This window comes from Mytilus californianus, unplaced genomic scaffold, assembly GCF_021869535.1.
Source record: "Mytilus californianus isolate M0D057914Y unplaced genomic scaffold, xbMytCali1.0.p SCAF_2, whole genome shotgun sequence".
Classification (NCBI taxonomy): domain Eukaryota; kingdom Metazoa; phylum Mollusca; class Bivalvia; order Mytilida; family Mytilidae; genus Mytilus; species Mytilus californianus.
The window spans coordinates 40451570-40472545 of record NW_026262668.1 but is presented as its reverse complement, the minus strand read 5'-3'; the positions used below and the strand labels follow the sequence as shown (position 1 = coordinate 40472545).

General features: G+C 33.5%; 1 protein-coding gene and 2 long non-coding RNA genes across 3 annotated transcripts in view; 1 reads left to right on the top strand and 2 right to left on the bottom strand.

Moving 5' to 3' along the window:
* Positions 1–20976, top strand: part of LOC127727935 (PAN2-PAN3 deadenylation complex catalytic subunit PAN2-like) — a 399078-nt gene that overhangs the window by 302075 nt on the left and 76027 nt on the right. Inside the window, exon 22 of the mRNA XM_052235095.1 lies at positions 13684–13774. Within this exon, the coding sequence (XP_052091055.1) occupies positions 13684–13774 (91 nt within the window). The remainder of the gene's footprint in view (positions 1–13683; positions 13775–20976) is intronic.
* LOC127727947 (uncharacterized) overlaps positions 1–20976 on the bottom strand; it is a 150053-nt gene that overhangs the window by 116871 nt on the left and 12206 nt on the right. The gene's annotated exons all lie outside the window — the stretch shown is intronic.
* On the bottom strand, positions 157–7426 carry LOC127727949 (uncharacterized). Its single transcript, XR_007993930.1, has 2 exons — positions 7209–7426; positions 157–380 (listed from the first exon to the last, which is right to left on the bottom strand). It is a non-coding gene; the product is annotated as an uncharacterized LOC127727949 (long non-coding RNA).

Sequence of the window (20976 nt, the reverse complement as noted above, 5' to 3'; positions counted from 1 at the left end):
TATTGGGGTTCTTTGATATGCCAAATCTAAACGTGTTTTTAGATTTTTAATTTTGGGTCCCGTTTTTTAAATTGGTCTACATTAAGGTCCAAAGGGTCCAAAATTAAACTTAGTTTGATTTTAACAAAAATTGAATTCTTGGGGTACTTTGATATGCTGAATTTAAACATGTGTTTAGATTTTTGATTATGGGACCAGTTTTCAAGTTTGTCCAAGTTGGGGTCCAAAATTAAACTTTGTTTGATTTCAACAAAAATTGAATATATGGGGTTCTTTGATATGCTGAATCTAACCATGTATTTTGATTTTGGACATTGGACCATAATAGGTAAATTAAAAAAATTGAAGTTCTTAGACCACATTCTTTCTGTGTCAGAAACCTATGCTGTGTCAAATATTTAATCACAATCCAAATTCAGAGCTGTATCAAGCTTGAATGTTGTGTCCATACTTGCCCCAACTGTTCAGGATTCGACCTCTGCGGTCGTATCAAGCTGCGCCCAGCGAAGCATTTTATTAAACAAATGTAGTCAGTTTGGTTTCCACATACCTGCCAACTTTCACGATTTGGGAGTGAACTACATGATTTTGACCCTTTGTTCCGATTGCGTGATCGTGAAAAAAGCTCTTAAACACTATTTTGTAAAATTCTACACAAAAATTTGTTGGTTCTTGATTTTGAACTGTTTCCAAGGGAGACAATCGTGATCAGCCAACCAAAATCAGTGTTTCTAATGATTATGGGGCATTGCAAACATGGAAAATTTGCACTTGTTTTGAACTTTTGAGTTGTATTTCTCTGCCCATGGTAGACAAATTTTCAAGATGGTTCTGACGCAACTTTAGAAGAAAAGCCTGGCTGTGTGTGCTCAAACATTGGAGGGAATTGCGTTAAGAAGGTGGCCAGATAGACCGAATTCCTCTGTCTCTATATATCATATATTTCCTGATCCTTGTTTGCTTTTTTTGCTTTTTTTGCTTTTTTCAATTTTTTTTATACGACCGCAAAATTTTGCGGTCGAATATTGGTATGACGTTGGCGTCATCGTCGTCGTCCGAAGACACATTGGTTTTCTCACTCTAACTTTAGTTTAAGAGAATGGATCTCTATGAAATTTTATATTGCACATTTTTCATTGGTATGACGTTGGCGGCGTCGTTGTCGTCGTCGTTTGGCGTCGTCCGAAGACACATTGGTTTTCGCACTCTAACTTTAGTTTAAGAGAATGGATCTCTATGAAATTTTACCACAAGGTTCAATACCACAAAAGGAAGGTTGGGATTGATTTTGGGGGTTATGGTACCAACAGTAAAGGAATAAGGGGCCAAAAATAAGCATTTTTGTAACTTCCAGACATAACTTGTGTGTTAGTGTATGGATTTCTCTGACATTGTACCACAAGGTTCCATATCACAAAAGGAATGCTGGGATTGATTTTGGGGGTAATTGCCACAAAATTTTAGGAATTGGGGGCCAAATAAGGGGCAAAAAACAAGCATTTTTCTAGTTTCATGACAATAACTTGTGTGTAAGTGTATGGATCTTTCTGAAATTGTACTACAAGGTTCCATATCACAAAGGGAAAGCTGGAATTGACTTTTGGGGTAATTGCCGAAACGTTTAGGAATTGGGGGCCAAAAAGGGGCCAAAAAACACATTTTTCTAGTTTCCAGACAATTACTTGTGTTCAAGTGTATGGATCTCTCTGAAATTGTACTGCAAGGTACCATACCACATTGGGAAGGCTGGGATTGATGATGGGGGTAATTGCCTCAATATTTTAGGAATTAGGGGCTAAAAAGGTGCAAAAAACAAGCATTTTTCTAGTTTCAGGACAATAACTTGTGTGTAAGTGTATGGATCTTTCTGAAATTGTACTACAAGGTTCCATATCACAAAGGGAAAGCTGGGTTTGAGTTTGGGGGTAATTGCCCTAAATGTTTAGGAATTGGGGGCCAAAAAGGGGCCAAAAAACACATTTTCTAGTTTCCAGACAATAACTTGTGTTCAAGTGTATGGATCTCTCTGAAATTGTACTGCAAGGTACCATTCCACAAAGGGAAGGTGAGGATTAAGTTTGGGGGTGATGAATCATAAGGGGGTTCAAAAAATTTGGGGGGGGGGATTTTTTTTTTTTTTCTTTTAAAATTTTCCATTTTAAGTTGGTTATTTCTGATTTATATTTAAAAGCAAATAATAATGATATGGTAGGAGATACACACCAAGCAGGATGTGTAAATTATTATATAATAAGTATTGTGCAATTGCACAGTATTGCACAATAGCAAGAAATCTTCAATTGCACAGTATTGCGCAATAGCAAGAAATCTTCAATTGCACAGTATTGCGCAATAGCAAGAAATCTTCAATTGCACAGTATTGCGCAATAGCAAGAAATATCCAATAGCACAATATGGCGAAATAGCAAGAAATTGTCAGTTGTAAAGTATTGCGCAATAGCAAGAAATATTTAATTGCACAGTATTGTGCAAAAGAAGATACTTCGTATAAATTGCTTATTTCTTGACCAATTTCAATGGGGTTTTATTCTTGAATTCTTGGGGTTCTTTAATGTGCTGAATCTAACCGTGTATTAAGTTTTTGGATTTTGGGCCCCGTTTTTAAATTGGTCCACATTGAGGTCCAAAGGGTCCAAAATAAAACTTTGTTTGATTTCATCAAAAATTGAATTCTTGGGGTTCTTTGATATGCCGAATCTAACCGTGTATTTAGATTCTTAACTTTTGGTTCCGTTTTCAAATTGGTCTACATTAAGGTCCAAAGGGTCCAAAATAAAACTTAGTTTGAATTTAACAAAAATTTAATTCTTAGGGTTCTTTGATATGCTGAATCTAAACATGTATTTAGATTTTTGATTATGGGCCCAGTTTTCAAGTTGGTCCAAATCGGGGTCCAAAATTAAACTTTGTTTGATTTCAACAAAAATTGAATATATGGGGTTCCTTGATATGCTGCATCTAACCATGTATTTAGATTTTTTATTTGTGGACCCCGCTATCAAATTGGTTCATATTGAGGTCAAAAGGGTCCAAAATTAAACTTTGTTTGATTTCATCAAAAATTGAATTATTGGGGTTCTTTGATATGCCAAATCTTACTGTGTATTTAGATTTTTAATTTTGGGTCCCGTTTTTTAAATTGGTCTACATTAAGGTATAAAGGGTCCAAAATTAAACTTAGTTTGATTTTAACAAAAATTGAATTCTTGGGGTTCTTTGATATACTGAATCTAAACATGTGTTTAGATTTTTGATTATGGACCCAGTTTTCAAGTTGGTCCAAGTTGGGGTCCAAAATTAAACTTTGTTTGATTTCAACAAAAATTGAATATATTGGGTTCTTTGATATGCTGAATCTAAACATGTATTTAGATTTTAGTTTTTTGGCCCAGTTTTCAAGTTGGTCCAAATTGGGGTCCAAAATTAAACTTTGTTTGATTTCAACAAAAATTGAATATATGGGGTTCTTTGATATGCTGAATCTAACCATGTATTTAGATTTTTTATTTGTGGGCCTGCTATCAAATTGGTTCATATTGAGGTCAAAGGGTCCAAAATTAAACTTTTTTTGATTTCATCAAAAATTTAATTATTGGGGTTCTTTGATATGCCAAATCTAACCGTGTATTTAGATTTTTAATTTTTGGTCCCGTTTTTTGAATTGGTCTACATTAAGGTCCAAAAGGTCCAAAATTAAACTAAGTTTGATTTTAACAAAAATTGAATTTTTGGGGTTCTTTGATATGCTGAATCTAAACGTGTGTAGATTTTTGATAATGGGACCAGTTTTCAAGTTGGCCCAAGTTGGGGTCCAAAATTAAACTTTGTTTGATTTCAACAAAAATTGAATATATGGGGTTCTTTGATATGCTGAATCTAACCATGTATTTTGATTTTAGATTTTTGGCCCAGTTTTCAAGTTGGTCCAAATTGGGGTCCAAAATTAAACTTTGTTTGATTTCAACAAAAATTGAATATATGGAGTTCTTTGATATGCTGAATCTTACCATGTATTTAGATTTTTTATTTGTGGGCCCGCTATCAAATTGGTTTATATTGAGGTCAAAAGGGTCCAAAATTAAACTTTGTTTGATTTCATCAAAAATTGAATTATTGGGGTTCTTTGATATGCCAAATCTAACCGTGTTTTTAGATTTTTAATTTTGGGTCCCGTTTTTTTTTAATTGGGATACATTAAGGTCCAAAGGGTCCAAAATTAAACTTAGTTTGATTTTAACAAAAATTGAATTCTTGGGGTACTTTGATATGCTGAATCTAAACATGTGTTTAGATTTTTGATTATGGGACCAGTTTTCAAGTTTGTCCTAGTTGGGGTCCAAAATTAAACTTTGTTTGATTTCAACAAAAATTGAACATATGGGGTTCTTTGATATGCTGAATCTAACCATGTATTTTGATTTTGGACATTGGACCATAATAGGTAAATTAAAAAAATTCAAGTTCTTAGACCACATTCTTTCCGTGTCAGAAACCTATGCTGTGTCAAATATTTAATCTCAATCCAAATTCAGAGCTGTATCAAGCTTGAATGTTGTGTCCATACTTGCCCCAACTGTTCAGGGTTCGACCTCTGCGGTCGTATCAAGCTGCGCCCAGCGAAGCATTTTATTAAAATCTTTGACCACATTTATTTATTTGTTATGCCAAATCTAACCGTGTATTTAGATTTTTAAATTTGGGTCCAGTTTTCAAATTGGTCTACATTAAGGTCCAAAGGGTCCAAAATTAAACTTTGTTTGATTTTAACAAAAATTGAATTAATGGGGTTCTTTGATATGCTGAATCTAAACATGTATTTAGATTTTTGATTTTTGGCCCAGTTTTCAAGTTGGTCCAAATTGGGGTCCAAAATTAAACTTTGTTTGATTTCAACAAAAATTGAATATATGGGGTTCTTTGATATGCTGAATCTAACCATGTATTTAGATTTTTTATTTGTGGACCCCGCTATCAAATTGGTTCATATTGAGGTCAAAAGGGTCCAAAAATTGAATTATTGGGGTTCTTTGATATGCCAAATCTAACCGTGTATTAAGATTTTTAATTTTGGGTCCTGTTTTTATACGACCGCAAAAAATTTTTGCGGTCGTCTATTGGTATGACGTTGGCGTCGTCGTCGTCCTGTGTCGTCAGAAGACACATTGGTTTTCGCATTCTAACTTTAGTTTAAGTGAATGGATCTCTATGAAATTTTACCATAAGGTTCAATACCACAAAAGGAAGGTTGGGATTGATTTTGGGGGTTATGGTACCAACAGTTAAGGAATTAGGGGCCAAAAATAAGCATTTTTGTAACTTCTAGACATAACTTGTTTGTTAGTGTATGGATCTCTCTGACATTGTACCACAAGGTTCCATATCACACAGGGAATGCTGGGATGGATTTTGGGGGTAATTGCCTCAAAATATTAGGAATTAGGGGCCAAAAAAGGGGCAAAAAACAAGCATTTTTCTAGTTTCATGACAATAACTTGTGTGTAAGTGTATGGATCTTTCTGAAATTGTACTACAAGGTTCCATATCACAAAGGGAAAGCTGGAATTGAGTTTGGGGGTCATTGCCCAAAACGTTAAGGAAAAAGGTGCCAAAAATAAGCATTTTTCTAGTTTCCAGACAATAACTTGTGTTCAAGTGTATGGATCTCTCTGAAATTGTACCACAAGGTTCCATATCACACAGGGAATGCTGGGATGGATTTTGGGGGTAATTGCCTCAAAATATTAGGAATTAGGGGCCAAAAAAGGGGCAAAAAACAAGCATTTTTCTAGTTTCATGATAATAACTTGTGTGTAAGTGTATGGATCTTTCTAAAATTGTACTACAAGGTTCCATATCACAAAGGAAAAGCTGGAATTGAGTTTGGGGGTAATTGCCCAAAACGTTTAGGAATAAGGGGCCAAAAAGGGGTCAAAAATAAACATTTTTCTAGTTTCCAGACAATAACTTGTGTTCAAGTGTATGGATCCCTCTGAAATTGTACTGCAAGGTACCATACCACAAAGGGAAGGCTGTGATTGAGTTTGGGGGTGATGAATCATAAGGGGGTTCAAAAAATTTGGGGGGGGGGGATTTTTTTTTTTTCCTTTTTTTTCTTTTTTTCCTTTTTTTTTTTCTTTTAAAGTTTCCATTTTAAGTTGGTTATTTCTGTTTTAACTTTAAAAGCAAATAATAATGATATGGTAGGAGATACACACCAAACAGGATGTGTAAATTATTATATAATAAGTATTGTGCAATAGCAAGAAATTTTCAATTGCACAGTATTGCACAATAGCAAGAAATCTTCAATTGCACAGTATTGCGCAATAGCAAGAAATCTTCAATTGCACAGTATTGTGCAAGGGCAAGAAATATCCAATAGCACAATATTGCGCAATAACAAGAAATTGTCAATTGTATAGTATTGCGCAATAGCAAGAAATATTCAATTGCACAGTATTGTGCAAAAGAAGATACTTCGTATAAATTGCTTATTTCTTGACCAATTTCAATGGGGTTTTATTCTTAAATTCTTGGGGTTCTTTAATATGCTGATTCTAACCGTGTATTAAGTTTATGGATTTTGGGCCCCGTTTTTAAATTGGTCCACACTGAGGTCCAAAGGGTCCAAAATTAAACTTTGTTTGATTTCATCAAAAATTGAATTATTGGGGTTCTTTGATATGCCGAATCTAACCGTGTATTTAGATTCTTAATTTTTGGTTCCTTTTTAAATTGGTCTACATTAAGGTCCAAAGGGTCCAAAATTAAACTTAGTTTGATTTTAACAAAAATTGAATTCTTAGGGTTCTTTGATATGCTGAATCTAAACATGTATTTAGATTTTTGATTATGGGCCCAGTTTTCAAGTTGGTCCAAATCGGGGTCCAAAATTAAACTTTGTTTGATTTCAACAAAAATTTAATATATGGGGTTCTTTGATATGCTGAATTTAACCATGTATTTAGATTTTTGATTTTTGGGCCCCATTATCAACTTTGTCCACATTGAGGTCAAAAGGCTCCAAAATTAAACTTTGTTTGATTTCATCAAAAATTGAATTCTTGTGGTTCTTTGATATGCTGAATCTAACCATGTATTTAGATTTTGGATATTGGACCATAATAGGTGAATGTCCAATTTAAAATTTTTAAGTTCTTAGACCACATTCATTCTGTGTCAGAAACCTATGCTGTGTCAAATATTTAATCACAATCCAAATTTAGAGCTGTATCAAGCTTGAATGTTGTGTCCATACTTGCCCCAACTGTTCAGGGTTCGACCTCTGGGGTCGTATCAAGCTGCGCCCTGCGGAGCATTTTATTAAACTTCACAAGGCACTCAAGATTATTTTAGTATCAAAATAATGAGTTCTTAAAGCACACATGTGATTAAAATTTACTGCCTTTTTTATACGACCGCAAAAAAATTTTTGTGGTCGTATATTGATATGACGTTGGCGTCGAATTCGTCGTCGTCTGAAGACACATTGGTTTTCGCACTCTAACTTTAGTTTAAGTGAATGGATCTCTATGAAATTTTACCACAAGGTTCAATACCACAAAAGGAAAAGCTGGAATTGAGTTTGGGGGTTATGGTACCAACAGTAAAGGAATTAGGGGCCAAAAAGGGGCCAAAAATAAGCATTTTTGTAACTTCCAGACATAACTTGTGTGTTAGTGTATGGATCTCTCTGACATTGTACCACAAGGTTCCATATCACAAAAGGAATGCTGGGATTGATTTTGGGGGTAATTGCCTCAAAATATTAGGAATTAGGGGCCAAAAAAGGGGCAAAAAAACAAGCATTTTTCTAGTTTCATGACAATAACTTGTGTGTAAGTGTATGGATCTTTCTGAAATTGTACTACAAGGTTCCATATCACAAAGGAAAAGCTGGAATTGAGTTTGGGGGTAATTGCCCACAACGTTTAGGAATTGGGGGCCAAAAAGGGACCAAAAAACACATTTTTCTAGTTTCCAGACAATAACTTGTGTTCAAGTGTATGGATCTCTCTGAAATTGTACTGCAAGGTACCATACCACAAAGGGAAGGCTGGGATTGAGTTTGGGGGTGATAATTCATAAGGGGGTTCAAAAAATTTGGGGGGGGATTTTTTTTTTTTTTCCTTTTTTTTCTTTTTTTCCTTTTTTTTTCTTTTAAAATTTTCCATTTTAAGTTGGTTACTTCTGATTTATATTTAAAAGCAAATAATAATGATATGGTAGGAGATACACACCAAACAGGATGTGTAAATTATTATATAATAAGTATTGTGCAATAGCAAGAAATTTTCAATTGCACAGTATTGCACAATAGCAAGAAATCTTCAATTGCACAGTATTGCCCAATAGCAAGAAATCTTCAATTGCACAGTATTGCGCAATAGCAAGAAATATCCAATAGCACAATATTGCGCAATAGCAAGAAATTGTCAATTGTACAGTATTGCGCAATAGCAAGAAATATTTAATTGCACAGTATTGTGCAAAAGAAGATACTTCGTATAAATTGCTTATTTCTTGATCAATTTCAATGGGGTTTTATTTTTGAATTCTTGGGGTTCTTTAATATGCTGAATCTAACAGTGTATTTAGTTTTTGGATTTTGGGCCCCGTTTTTAAATTGGTCCACATTGAGGTCCAAAGGGTCCAAAATTAAACTTTGTTTGATTTCATCAAAAATTGAACTATTGGGGTTCTTTGATATGCCGAATCTAACCGTGTATTTGGATTCTTAATTTTTGGTTCCGTTTTCAAATTGGTCTACATTAATGTCCAAAGGGTCCAAAATTAAACTTAGTTTGATTTTAACAGAAATTGAATTCTTAGGGCTCTTTGATATGCTGAATCTAAACATGTATTTAGATTTTTGATTATGGGCCCAGTTTTCAAGTTGGTCCAAATCGGGGTCCAAAATTAAACTTTGTTTGATTTCAACAAAAATTTAATATATGGGGTTCTTTGATATGCTGAATCTAACCATGTATTTAGATTTTTGATTTTTGGGCCCCGTTATCAATTTGTCCACATTGAGGTCAAAAGGGTCCAAAATTAAACTTTGTTTGATTTCATCAAAAATTGAATTCTTGTGGTTCTTTGATATGCTGAATCTAACCATGTATTTAGATTTTGGATATTGGACCATAATAGGTGAATGTCCAATTTAAAATTTTTAAGTTCTTAGACCACATTCATTCTGTGTCAGAAACCTATGCTGTGTCAAATATTTAATCACAATCCAAATGCAAAGCTGTATCAAGCTTGAATGTTGTGTCCATACTTGCCCCAACTGTTCAGGGTTCGACCTCTGCGGTCGTATCAAGCTGCGCCCTGCGGAGCATTTTATTCTATCTTCAAAGACAGTTACAGTTAACATGGTTAATATAATAAATAATTTAGGGATAGAAATAAGAGGTTTTTTAACTGGCCAAGCAGGCTAACACTTTTTGAAATTCACTTGCTCTTCCCAATTTTTACTGGCCCTTCAAAATTGAGAAGAAATAACCTCTTGGATCTGTAGTTATATGTTTACATTATAAAGTCATCTAATATCAACATTTTTCATTGATAAAGAAAAGTAATGTCACATTTTATTGGATTTTGACATGAAAATTTGTGAACTAAAAATAATTTTAAGTTTCTGTATAAAATATTTCCTGTTTCTTATTTCTTTTTCATATATCTTTTAGTTTTCAATTCTAGTGTTTATATTTCATAGCTGTATTTTGTGACCTGCTTGGATTTTTTTTTTTTATTCATTTATTGTATTTGATCGGCAAACCCGGAATTAGTCTTATCTGTTCCCAGAAACTGATCCGGTATTGTAATTGTCTACATTCCCAGTTTAAGGCAGCCATTGTTGTTGATGTTGTTTTTGTCAATTAGATATGTTTTTACTCGGATTCACTTGTTGGCGATTTTCGGCATAAAGCTAGCGGTTGAACAACCAACATAAACATCACTGTCATGAATAATAAAGATGAAAATGAGTTTTGCTCCCAAATTGGGAAAAATGTAGGGTTTTTGCCATTGAGAATGGGTCCGAATACCGGATCCTGTGGAATGCTAGAAAAATCCATGTCAATTAAAAATAGATATAACATCAAATCATGTATAAATATAGTTTGAAATTTACTCTTCATTATTAGATATTTTAAATATAATTAAAGGTAACTTTTATAGATTTTAAAGATTAAATCTAAACCCTTCAGAATGAAAGTTTCATATCTTCTCTCAATTATAAAATGGTTAAGTAGAGCTTGCATGAGTTCAAATCCCTGCTGGTGATCCGATGGATAAATCTGTTGTAGAGTTGGCACTGGTTCAGACGTACTTATATATATATATACATTGTTAGGTTGATTTTCTAGGCACTTTATAAATATTCTAAAGCCTGGTATTTCTTAATCATAAGAAATCCGATGGACAAGGTACAATTTACAGTTGTCACTACACATAGGCAGACATATATATATAAATTTACAGTGATTGTAAGCTTCTAAAAATAGAACAGCATTCTGTAATTATACTGAAGAGATGAGTAGATGATCATTTCTGTACACTTAAAAATACTTTGTGTATTGCGTCTAGATGTCCTTGTTTAATTTCTACGAGAAGGTAACACCTCCCGAAACGAAAGCTGATTTTAATCAGCTATAGTAAGAGGAGGGGATAAGGTGTCTGCGCAATGCTAGGCGGTGTTGTCGTAGAAGTATGAAGTGAAAAGTACAGGTTCCAGCCCCGAACGGGGAGGAAGTAAAGAATCAAATCTACTCAAACATTGTTAGGTTGATTTTCTAGGCACTTTATTGACTGACCATTACAATCATTGACCACAACTCTGCTTGGTCTAGGTAGGATAGACTCACTCGGGAAAGATTTTGGATAAGAAAATTAACAACTTTGGCACCAAATGGGATAAATGAAAAGATGTTGTTCGACTCCATGCAGTGCTTCACATTTGGATTATATTACTTTTTATTACAGTCTCTGTTTCTATTTCTTTACCTTACTCATCTCTAAAATAAATGTTGAATATACCAATTTAAATTGCTTAATTTTTTGAGGGATGTAAAAGTACCAAGCCACGTTCAACTAATTAACCTTAGTCAAAATTTATTATTATATTTTAACGGCTGTTTGTTTGCGATGTTTAATTACGCAGACTCTGTTGCAACTACTCTACCGTTGTCAAATTTGAAATATTTACAAAGTTAGATCGTTCAGTGCTGTTTATTTGGAATTCTTATTGACGCAATCGTTCTTGTAACATCATAACTGTCGTCACCGTTAAAGCTTTAGAATTGTGCTAGTTCATATCGCACATTATTATTTTTATTTAAAGCATATATTTGAACTCTCTGTTGAAATTAGTCATATAACCTATGTCGTGTTTAACACATATTTAGAATTGTGCAAGCGTCTTACCTGATGTTTGGTTTGATATTTTTATTGTATAAATTTCAAGATTGGTATAGTTTAATCTAAGTAGACTGATATATGATTCATTCAACATCACAATCATATTTACTGATGAAGGATATCTGTTATCCGAAATATTTATAAATAATTACATTTATAGTTCCTTTTTTAGCTCACCTGGTCGTCGTTAGCTTTTTACAAAAATCTTCTCCTCTGAAACCACTGGGCCAAATTTAACCAAACTTAGCCACAATCATTATTAGGGTATCTAGTTTAAAAAATTTGTCCGATGACCCTGCCAACCAACCAAGATGGCCGCCATGGCTAAAACTAGAACATAGGGGTAAAATGTAGATTTTGGCTTATATCTCTGAAACCAAAGCATTTAGAGTAAATCTGATTATCAGGTCAAGATCTATCTGCCCTGAAATTTTCAGACAAATCTGACAACCTGTTGTTGGGTTGCTGCCCCTGAATTGGTAATTTTAAGGAAATTTTGCAGTTTTTGGTTATTATCTTGAATATTATTATAGATAGAGATAAACTGTAAACAGCAATAATGTTCAGCAAAGTAAGATCTACAAATAAGTTGCATGACCAAAATTGTCAGTCGACCCCTTTAGGAGTTATTGCCCTTAATAGTCAATTTTTAACAATTTTTTGTAAATTTTTGTAATCTTTCACAAAAATCTTCTTCTCTGAAACTACTGAGACAAATATAACCATACTTGGCCATAATCATTATTAGGGTATCTAGTTTAAAAAATTTGTCCGATGACTCCGCCTTCCAACCATCATGGCCGACTTGGTTAAAAATAGAACATAGGGGTAAAATGGAGTTTTTGGTTTATATCTCTGAAACTAAAGCATTTAGAGCAAATCTGACAGGTGGCAAAAATGTTCATCAGATTTAGATTTATCTGCCCTGTGGGTCCAAATTAGGGTGCAAAATTCAAATTTTGCTTGATTTCAATATGCTGAATTTAATCATGTATTTAGATCTTGGATTTTGGGCCAATTTTTCAAAAAGATGCATCACCAAAATTATCAAATTATCAGCATTCTTATTCAAATATATCAATCCACTTCAATAATAATTAAACATTTCCCACATATTTTTTAAAACAATTTCCTCCATATTGACATTTCTAATTAAAGGGAAATAACTCAAACCACAATTAAATGATAATCCACTCTAAAACACACATTAATGTTACCTTTTGATATTACTTTTCAGAACAATTTTACACACAAATTCACAAATCTAATTTAAATAACATCCCAACCACTTAAGATTACAATCCCATAAACCACAATTACCACTTCATGCCCAATTTCATGCCACAATTTTTTCCCATATTATTATCCTATTTTGCCCAAAAAAAATTAAAAATCTTCAGTTCATTATAATATAATTCTATTATCCTTTTAACTTAGATATAATTTTATTCTGCATTTCATTTCCACTACATTATTAATTCCTAAAATTGCTGAATTATCAATATTTATTTCTGAATGCTACCAGTTTAACAATGTCAAGAAAATGAATTTCCTCCCAATTTCCATCACCCAAAGACACAATATGTTAAAAAAAAACTTCAATCATTACCTGATTACAAGTAAACCTCAACTACCATACACATCGATCTGTAACCCACTTGTAGCAATATTCAATCACCAAAAAATTATTAATTAATTTAATAAAAGGTTTTCTACCAATTGCAGCATAAAATAAATTCCTTTATGGAGCATTCTAAAGACTTAGCTAATATTGTCCATTAATAAATAAATAAATAAAATACTTGGTGTACTTGGATATGCTGAATCTAACTGTGTATTTAGATTTTGGATATTGGACCATAATAAGTAAAAGTCGGATTTCAAATTTTTCAGTTCTTTAACCACATTAATTTTGTGTCAGAAACGTATGATGTGTCAAATATTTAATCACAATCCAAATTCAGAGCTGTATCAAGCTTGAATATTGTGTCCATAATTGCCCCAACTGTTCAGGTTTCCACTTCTGTAATCCTATCAAGCAGTGCCCTGTCAAGTATTTTATTTCAAATTTATAAAAAAAATTAGAAATATAATCTTTTGCAATAAATACATGAACAATGCAAAAGAATAGTGTTGATTAATTTGTGTGTGGAGCTCCCAGGTTGTAATCATACAAATTAAAAACATATGAATTTGAATTGAAAAAAAGAATATTTTTATTTTATTTTATATTTTCAGCATGAGGCTACAAATTTTAACATGGACTGGAAAGTACCATGTACCATCTTTTTTGTTAAGAAAAATATTGTGAAGTGCTATGATACACAAGGTAAGATATAAAAATGTACATATACTAATATAATGCTATGATACCTATTTATGTGCACACAACATGTTTTTATACGACCGCAAAAATTAAAAATTTTTTGGTCGTATATTGGTATGACGTTGGCGTCGTCGTCGTCCGGCGTCGTCGTCTGGCGTCTTCCAAAGACACATTGGTTTTCGCACTCTAACTTTAGTTTAAGTGAATGGATCTCCATGAAATTTTACCATAAGGTTCAATACCACGAAAGGAAGGTTGGGATTGATTTTGGGGGTTATGGTACCAACAGTTAAGGAATTAGGGGCCAAAAAGGGGCCAAAAATAAGCATTTTTGTAACTTCCAGACAATAACTTGTGTGTAAGTGTATGGATCTCTCTGACATTGTACCACAAGGTTCCATATCACAAAGGAAAGGCTGTAATTGATTTTGGGGGTAATTGCCTCAAAATTTTAGGAATTAGGGGCCAAAAAAGGGGCAAAAAACAAGCATTTTTCTAGTTTCATGACAATAACTTGTGTGCAAGTGTTTGGATATTTCTGAAATTGTACTACAAGGTTCCATATCACAAAGGGAAAGCTGGAATTGAGTTTGGGGGTAATTGCCCGAAACGTTTAGGAATTGGGGGCCAAAAAGGGGCCAAAAATAAGCATTTTTCTAGTTTCCAGACAATAACTTGTGTTCAAGTGTATGGATCTCTCTGAAATTGTACTGCAAGGTACCATACCACAAAGTGAAGGCTGGGATTGAGTTTGGGGGTGATGAATCATAAGGGGGTTCAATAAATTTGGGGGGGGGATTTTTTTTTTTTTCTTTTTTTTTCTTTTTTTCCTTTTTTTTTTCTTTTAAAATTTTCCATTTTAAGTTGGTTATTTCTGATTAACATTTAAAAGCAAATAATAATGATATGGTAGGAGATACACACCAAACAGGATGTGTAAATTATTATCTAATAAGTATTGTGCAATAGCAAGAAATTTTCAATTGCACAGTATTGCACAATAGCAAGAAATCTTCAATTGCACAGTATTGCGCAATAGCAAGAAATCTTCAATTGCACAGTATTGCGCAATAGCAAGAAATATCCAATAGCACAATATTGCGCAATAGCAAGAAATTGTCAATTGTACAGTATTGCGCAATAGCAAGAAATATTCAATTGCACAGTATTGTGCAAAAGAAGATACTTCGTATAAATTGCTTATTTCTTGATCAATTTCAATGGGGTTTTATTCTTGAATTCTTGGGGTTCTTTAATATGCTGAATCTAACCGTGTATTAAGTTTTTGGATTTTGGGCCCCGTTTTTAAATTGGTCCACACTGAGGTCCAAAGGGTCCAAAATTTAACTTTGTTTGATTTCATCAAAAATTGAATTATTGGGGTTCTTTGATATGCTGAATCTAACCGTGTATTTAGATTCTTAATTTTTGGTTCCGTTTTCAAATTGGTCTACATTAAGGTCCAAAGGGTCCAAAATTAAACTTAGTTTGATTTTAACAAAAATTGAATTTTTAGGGTTCTTTGATATGCTGAATCTAAACATGTATTTAGATTTTTGATTATGGGCCCAGTTTTCAAGTTGGTCCAAATCGGGGTCCAAAATTAAACTTTGTTTGATTTCAACAAAAATTGAATATATGGGGTTCTTTGATATGCTGAATCTAACCATGTATTTAGATTTTTGATTTTTGGGCCCCGTTATCAACTTTGTCCACATTGAGGTCAAAAGGGTCCAAAATTTAACTTTGTTTGATTTCATCAAAAATTGAATTATTGGGGTTCTTTGATAAGCCGAATCTAACCGTGTATTTAGATTCTTAATTTTTGGTTCCGTTTTCAAATTGGTCTACATTAAGGTCCAAAGGGTCCAAAATTAAACTTAGTTTGATTTTAACAAAAATTGAATGTTTAGGGTTCTTTGATATGCTGAATCTAAACATGTATTTAGATTTTTGATTATGGGCCCAGTTTTCAAGTTGGTCCAAATCGGGGTCCAAAATTAAACTTTGTTTGATTTCATCAAAAATTGAATTCTTGGGGTTCTTTGATATGCTGAATCTAACCATGTATTTAGATTTTGGATATTGGACCATAATAGGTGAATGTCCAATTTAAAATTTTTAAGTTCTTAGGCCACATTCATTCTGTGTCAGAAACCTATGCTGTGTCAAATATTTAATCACAATCCAAATTCAGAGCTGTATCAAGCTTGATTGTTGTGTCCATACTTGCCCCAACTGTTCAGGGTTCGACCTCTGCGGTCGTATCAAGCTGCGCCCTGCGGAGCATTTTATTGGAATATAAAAAAGAAGATGTGGTATGATTGCCAATGAGACAACTCTCCACAAGAGACCAAATGACACAGAAATTAACTGCTATAGGTCACCGTAAGGCCTTCAACTATGTGCAAAGCCAATACCGCATAGTCAGCTATAAAAGGCCCCGAAATCACAAATGTAGAACAATTCAAACGAGAAAACTAACGGCCTAATTAGTGTACAAAAAAATGAACAGAAAACAAATATCCTTCCTTGGGTATTATTTTGACCAAATGTTTTTGAAGCCAAGACATAATACACATGAAAGTATCAAAATTTTATATAATTTATAAGCTGAAAATGTACAGGATACAAAATGGTAATATTGTAAACAATAAATAGTAAAATACATCAAGGATAATATCACTTTCAGGGCTGTTATTCATCTTAGTTCTAGACAATAAGTTTGCAGAAGAAAAAAAACTGTATTAGTTTATAATTAGGTCAGTTTAAGGGGAACCACTAGTGGTAATTGTATGATCATTGGCACATCTCATTTCCATGGAGATAATTTAGCTTGCCCCCTGAGTCATGGTCTATTGACTTTGAAACTTTTGCTTAGTTTACATGTTAGTTTGTAATTATGTCAGTTTAAAGAGAACCAAAAGTGGTAAGTCATGTATATTTGGTATGCAGTTGTTTCATTTCTATGCAGATTATTAGGCCCTGCCACTGAAGCCATGCATCGTCTATTGACGTTAAGATGAACCACTATTGGTAAATCAATGATATTTGGTTTGCAGTTGTATAAGCATTTGTGTGTCTCATTTTTGTAGAGCCTGCGACATTCATGTCCTGAAAGCAAGACATAGTGATCATAGATTCCGATAACAGCATCAACATTTAGGTTCAGTCTGTGGTTAAAAGTTTTTTTTAGAAAATCAATAATTTTGTCAAACCTTCATGGAATTTTATGAAATTTTGGACAGAGGCTTGTTTATGACCAAAATACAGTATCCAGAGCAAAATTTAGAAAATATTTATTTTCATTTTTAACCTGATTTTCGAAGGAAATATCGGTTATTAAAATGGGGATGTACGGCGGGTGCCTGTCTGGGCTGAAGGGCGGCTGCCAAACAGTGTCAGCACAATATCATGAAAACGCTTTAACAAAGTTTTTTTAATTTAAATATGTTGTTTCCTGGGACTTAATGAAGGTCTAGTTCAATTTTTCAAGATTTTAATATATCTCCTTTGTGAGTTATCGCCATTTTTAATATCCTAAAGTGGAATTTTAAAATATTTTGCTCTTGTTATCATGATATGATTTGTCTTATCTCACAATAAAAATTGGAGTGACAGATTTATTTGAAAATTATCTATTTCCTAAGTGGTAATGATTATAAGCTATATCATTAGACATTTTGAAGATAATTACATTATTAATTATTATATATGTAATGTTAGAGTACTATGTTAAACCATAGTTCTGTTCAATTAGATCTGGGAAATATTTTAGCATATGATAATGATTTATTTTCATTATCAATTAGATCTGGGAAATATCTTAGCATATGATAATCATTGGAGTGACAGATTTATTTGAAAATTTTCTGTTTCCTGATAAGATCTGTAGGACTGTATATATAAAGTTTGAAATTTACTAGAAGGACTGTATAAATGAAGTTTGAAATTTACTGTTTATTATTAGGCATTTTGTAGATAATTAAGTCTCCCTAAATCATGTATATTCTTACCCCCACCCCCCTTCAATTTGAGAATGTGCTTTTAGCTTGTAAACGGTCGATATCCCCACCCCTAAACCATATATATTCTTGTATGGGACAATAAAACAAATCAAATGAAATATAGGAGAAGTCCAGAGAGGTCACCCCCACCCCCCTTTTTTTTGAAAACTTGTAAACGGTCAAGATCCCTACCCCGAAACCATATATATTCTTGTATGGGACAATAAAACAAATCAAATGAAATAAAATGTGAGTCCCCTGGGGTCAACCTCACCCCCTCCTGTTTAAGAACTTGTAAATGGTCGAGATCCCCACCCCTAAATCATATATATTCCTGTATGGGAAAATAAAACAAATCAAATGAAATATAGGGGAAGTCCATGAGGGTAACCCCCACCCCCCTTCTTTTTGATAACTTGTTAACGGTTGAGATCCCCACCCCGAAACCATATATATTCTTGTATGGGACAATAAAACAAATCAAATGAAATTTAGGGGAAGTCCATGGGGGTAACCCACCCCCCTTCTTTTTGAAAACTTGTAAACGGTCGAGATCCCCACCCCTAAACCATATATATTCTTGTATGGGACAATAAAACAAATCAAATGAAATATTGGTGGAGTCCCTGGGTTCACCCCCACCCCCCTTCTTTTTGAAAACTTGTAAACTGTCAAGATCCCCACCCTGAAACCATATATATTCTTGTATGGGACAATAAAACAAATCAAATGAAATTAAAGGCAAGTCCTTTGGGGTCAACCCCACCCCCTCCTGTTTGAGAACTTGTAAATGGTTGATATCCTAACCCCTAAACCATATATATTCTTGTATGGGACATTATAACAAATCAAATGAAATATAGGGAAAGTCCATGGGGGTAACCCACACCCCCTTCTTTTTATTGATAACTTGTAAACGGTCAAGATCCCCACCCCGAAGCCATATATATTCTTGTACGAGACAATAAAACAAATCAAATGAAATAAAAGGTGAGTCCCCTGGGGTCAACCTCACCCCCTCCTGTTTAAGAACTTGTAAATGGTCGAGATCCCCACCCCTAAATCATATATATTCCTGTATGGGAAAATAAAACAAATCAAATGAATTGTAGGGGAAGTCCATGAGGGTAACCCTCACCCCCCTTCTTTTTGATAACTTGTTAACGGTTGAGATCCCCACCCCGAAACCATATATATTCTTGTATGGGACAATAAAACAAATCAAATGAAATTTAGGGGAAGGCCATGGGGGTAACCCTCACCCCCTTCTTTTTGAAAACTTGTAAACGGTCAAGATCCCCTTCCCTAAACCATATATATTCTTGTATGGGACAATAAAACAAATCAAATGAAATATTGGTAGAGTCCCTGGGTTCACCCCAACCCCTTTCTTTTTGAAAACTTGTAAACTGTCAAGATCCCCACCCTAAAACCATATATATTCTTGTATGGGACATTATAACAAATCAAATGAAATATAGGGGAAGTCCATGGGGGTAACCCCCACCCCCTTCTTTTTATTGATAACTTGTAAACGGTCAAGATCCCCACCCCGAAACGATAATATATATTCTTGTATGGGACAATAAAACAAATCAAATGAAATAAAAGGCGAGTCCCCTGGGGTCATCCCCATCCCTTCCTGTTTAGGAACTTGTAAACGGTCGCGATCACCACCCCTAAACCATATATATTCTTGTATGGGACAAAAAAAACAAATCATATGAAATTTAGGGGGAGTCCACTGGGGATCAACCCCCCCCTCCCTTTTTGAGAACTTGTAAACGGTTGAGATCTCCACCCATAAACAACCATATATATTCCTGTTCGTCATTTCAAGAAGATTTGAATGACATACAGGGTCAATCCATAGGCTACACTTATGCATATCACAAACCAATTTGTACTGGACTTTTGCCAATGTCAGGTGACCATGGGAATGACGAATTATTGGAGCTTTGTTTGGGAGACTTCGTAACAGCATCCTGTTACAATTATTTCTTGTTACTGATAAGTTTTATAGATTTTGAAAAGACATTGTATTAATGATAAATGAGATTTTGGATTTTTTTCTTCTTTTCTTTTATTAATAAACATATATTTAGATTTCTGATATTGGGCCCAGTTTTCAAGTTGGTCCAAATCGGGGTCCAAAATTAAACTGTTTGATTTCAACATAAATTGAATAAATATAGGGTTCTTTGAAATTTTCATTATTAATAAGATAATACCACATTGAGGTCCAAAGGGTCCTAAATTAAACTTTTGTTTAATTTTATCAAAAATTGAATTCTTTGGTTCTTTGATATACTGATTCTAACAATGTTTGAGTGTTAAATCATATCCAATTTTAGAGAACTTAGTCATCACTGGTTGTTGTTATTATATTATTGATTATAATTTGAAAAATTGCATCATATCTTATTTTAGAGAACTATTTATTCAGTTATTTCCATTTACACAGAAAATATTATGGATAAAATTAACCTGTGTTTCATTTCAACATAAATTAAATATATATAGGGTTCTTTCATATGCTGAATCTAAACCTGTATTTAAATATTAGATTTTTGGGCCCAGTATTCAAGTTGGTCCAAATCAGGGTCCAAATTGAACTTCTTTTGATTCAACGAAAATTGAATTTATGGGGTTCTTTGAAATGCTGAATCTAACCATGTATTGAGAGATTTTTTATTGTAGGCTCCTTTATCAAATTGGTCCACATTGAGTTCCAAAGGGTCCTAAATTAAACTTTTGTCTGATTTCATCAAAAATGGAATTCTTGGGTTTCTTTGATATGCTGATTCTAATATGTACGTAAATTTTGGATATTGGACCATAATAGGTAAATGTCCAATTTCAAATATTTCAGTTCTTTGACCACATTTATTTTGTGTCACAAACCTATGCTGTGTCAAATATTCAATCACAATCCAAATTCAGAGCTGTTTTAAGCTTAAATGTAGTGTCCATACTTGCTCAACTGTTCAGGGTTAGACCTCTGCAGGAAAATCCGGTTTGCTGTCACTCTGACAGCCTCTTGTTCTGTATTTTACTGATAAATGAACTTAGTTTCTTTTACAGTTAACATTCAGATTCATTTTACATTTAACATTCAGATTCAGTCTGAGGTAAAAGTTTTTCAGTCATCAATAACTTTGTCAGACCTTCATGGAATTTTATGGAATTTGGAGAGGC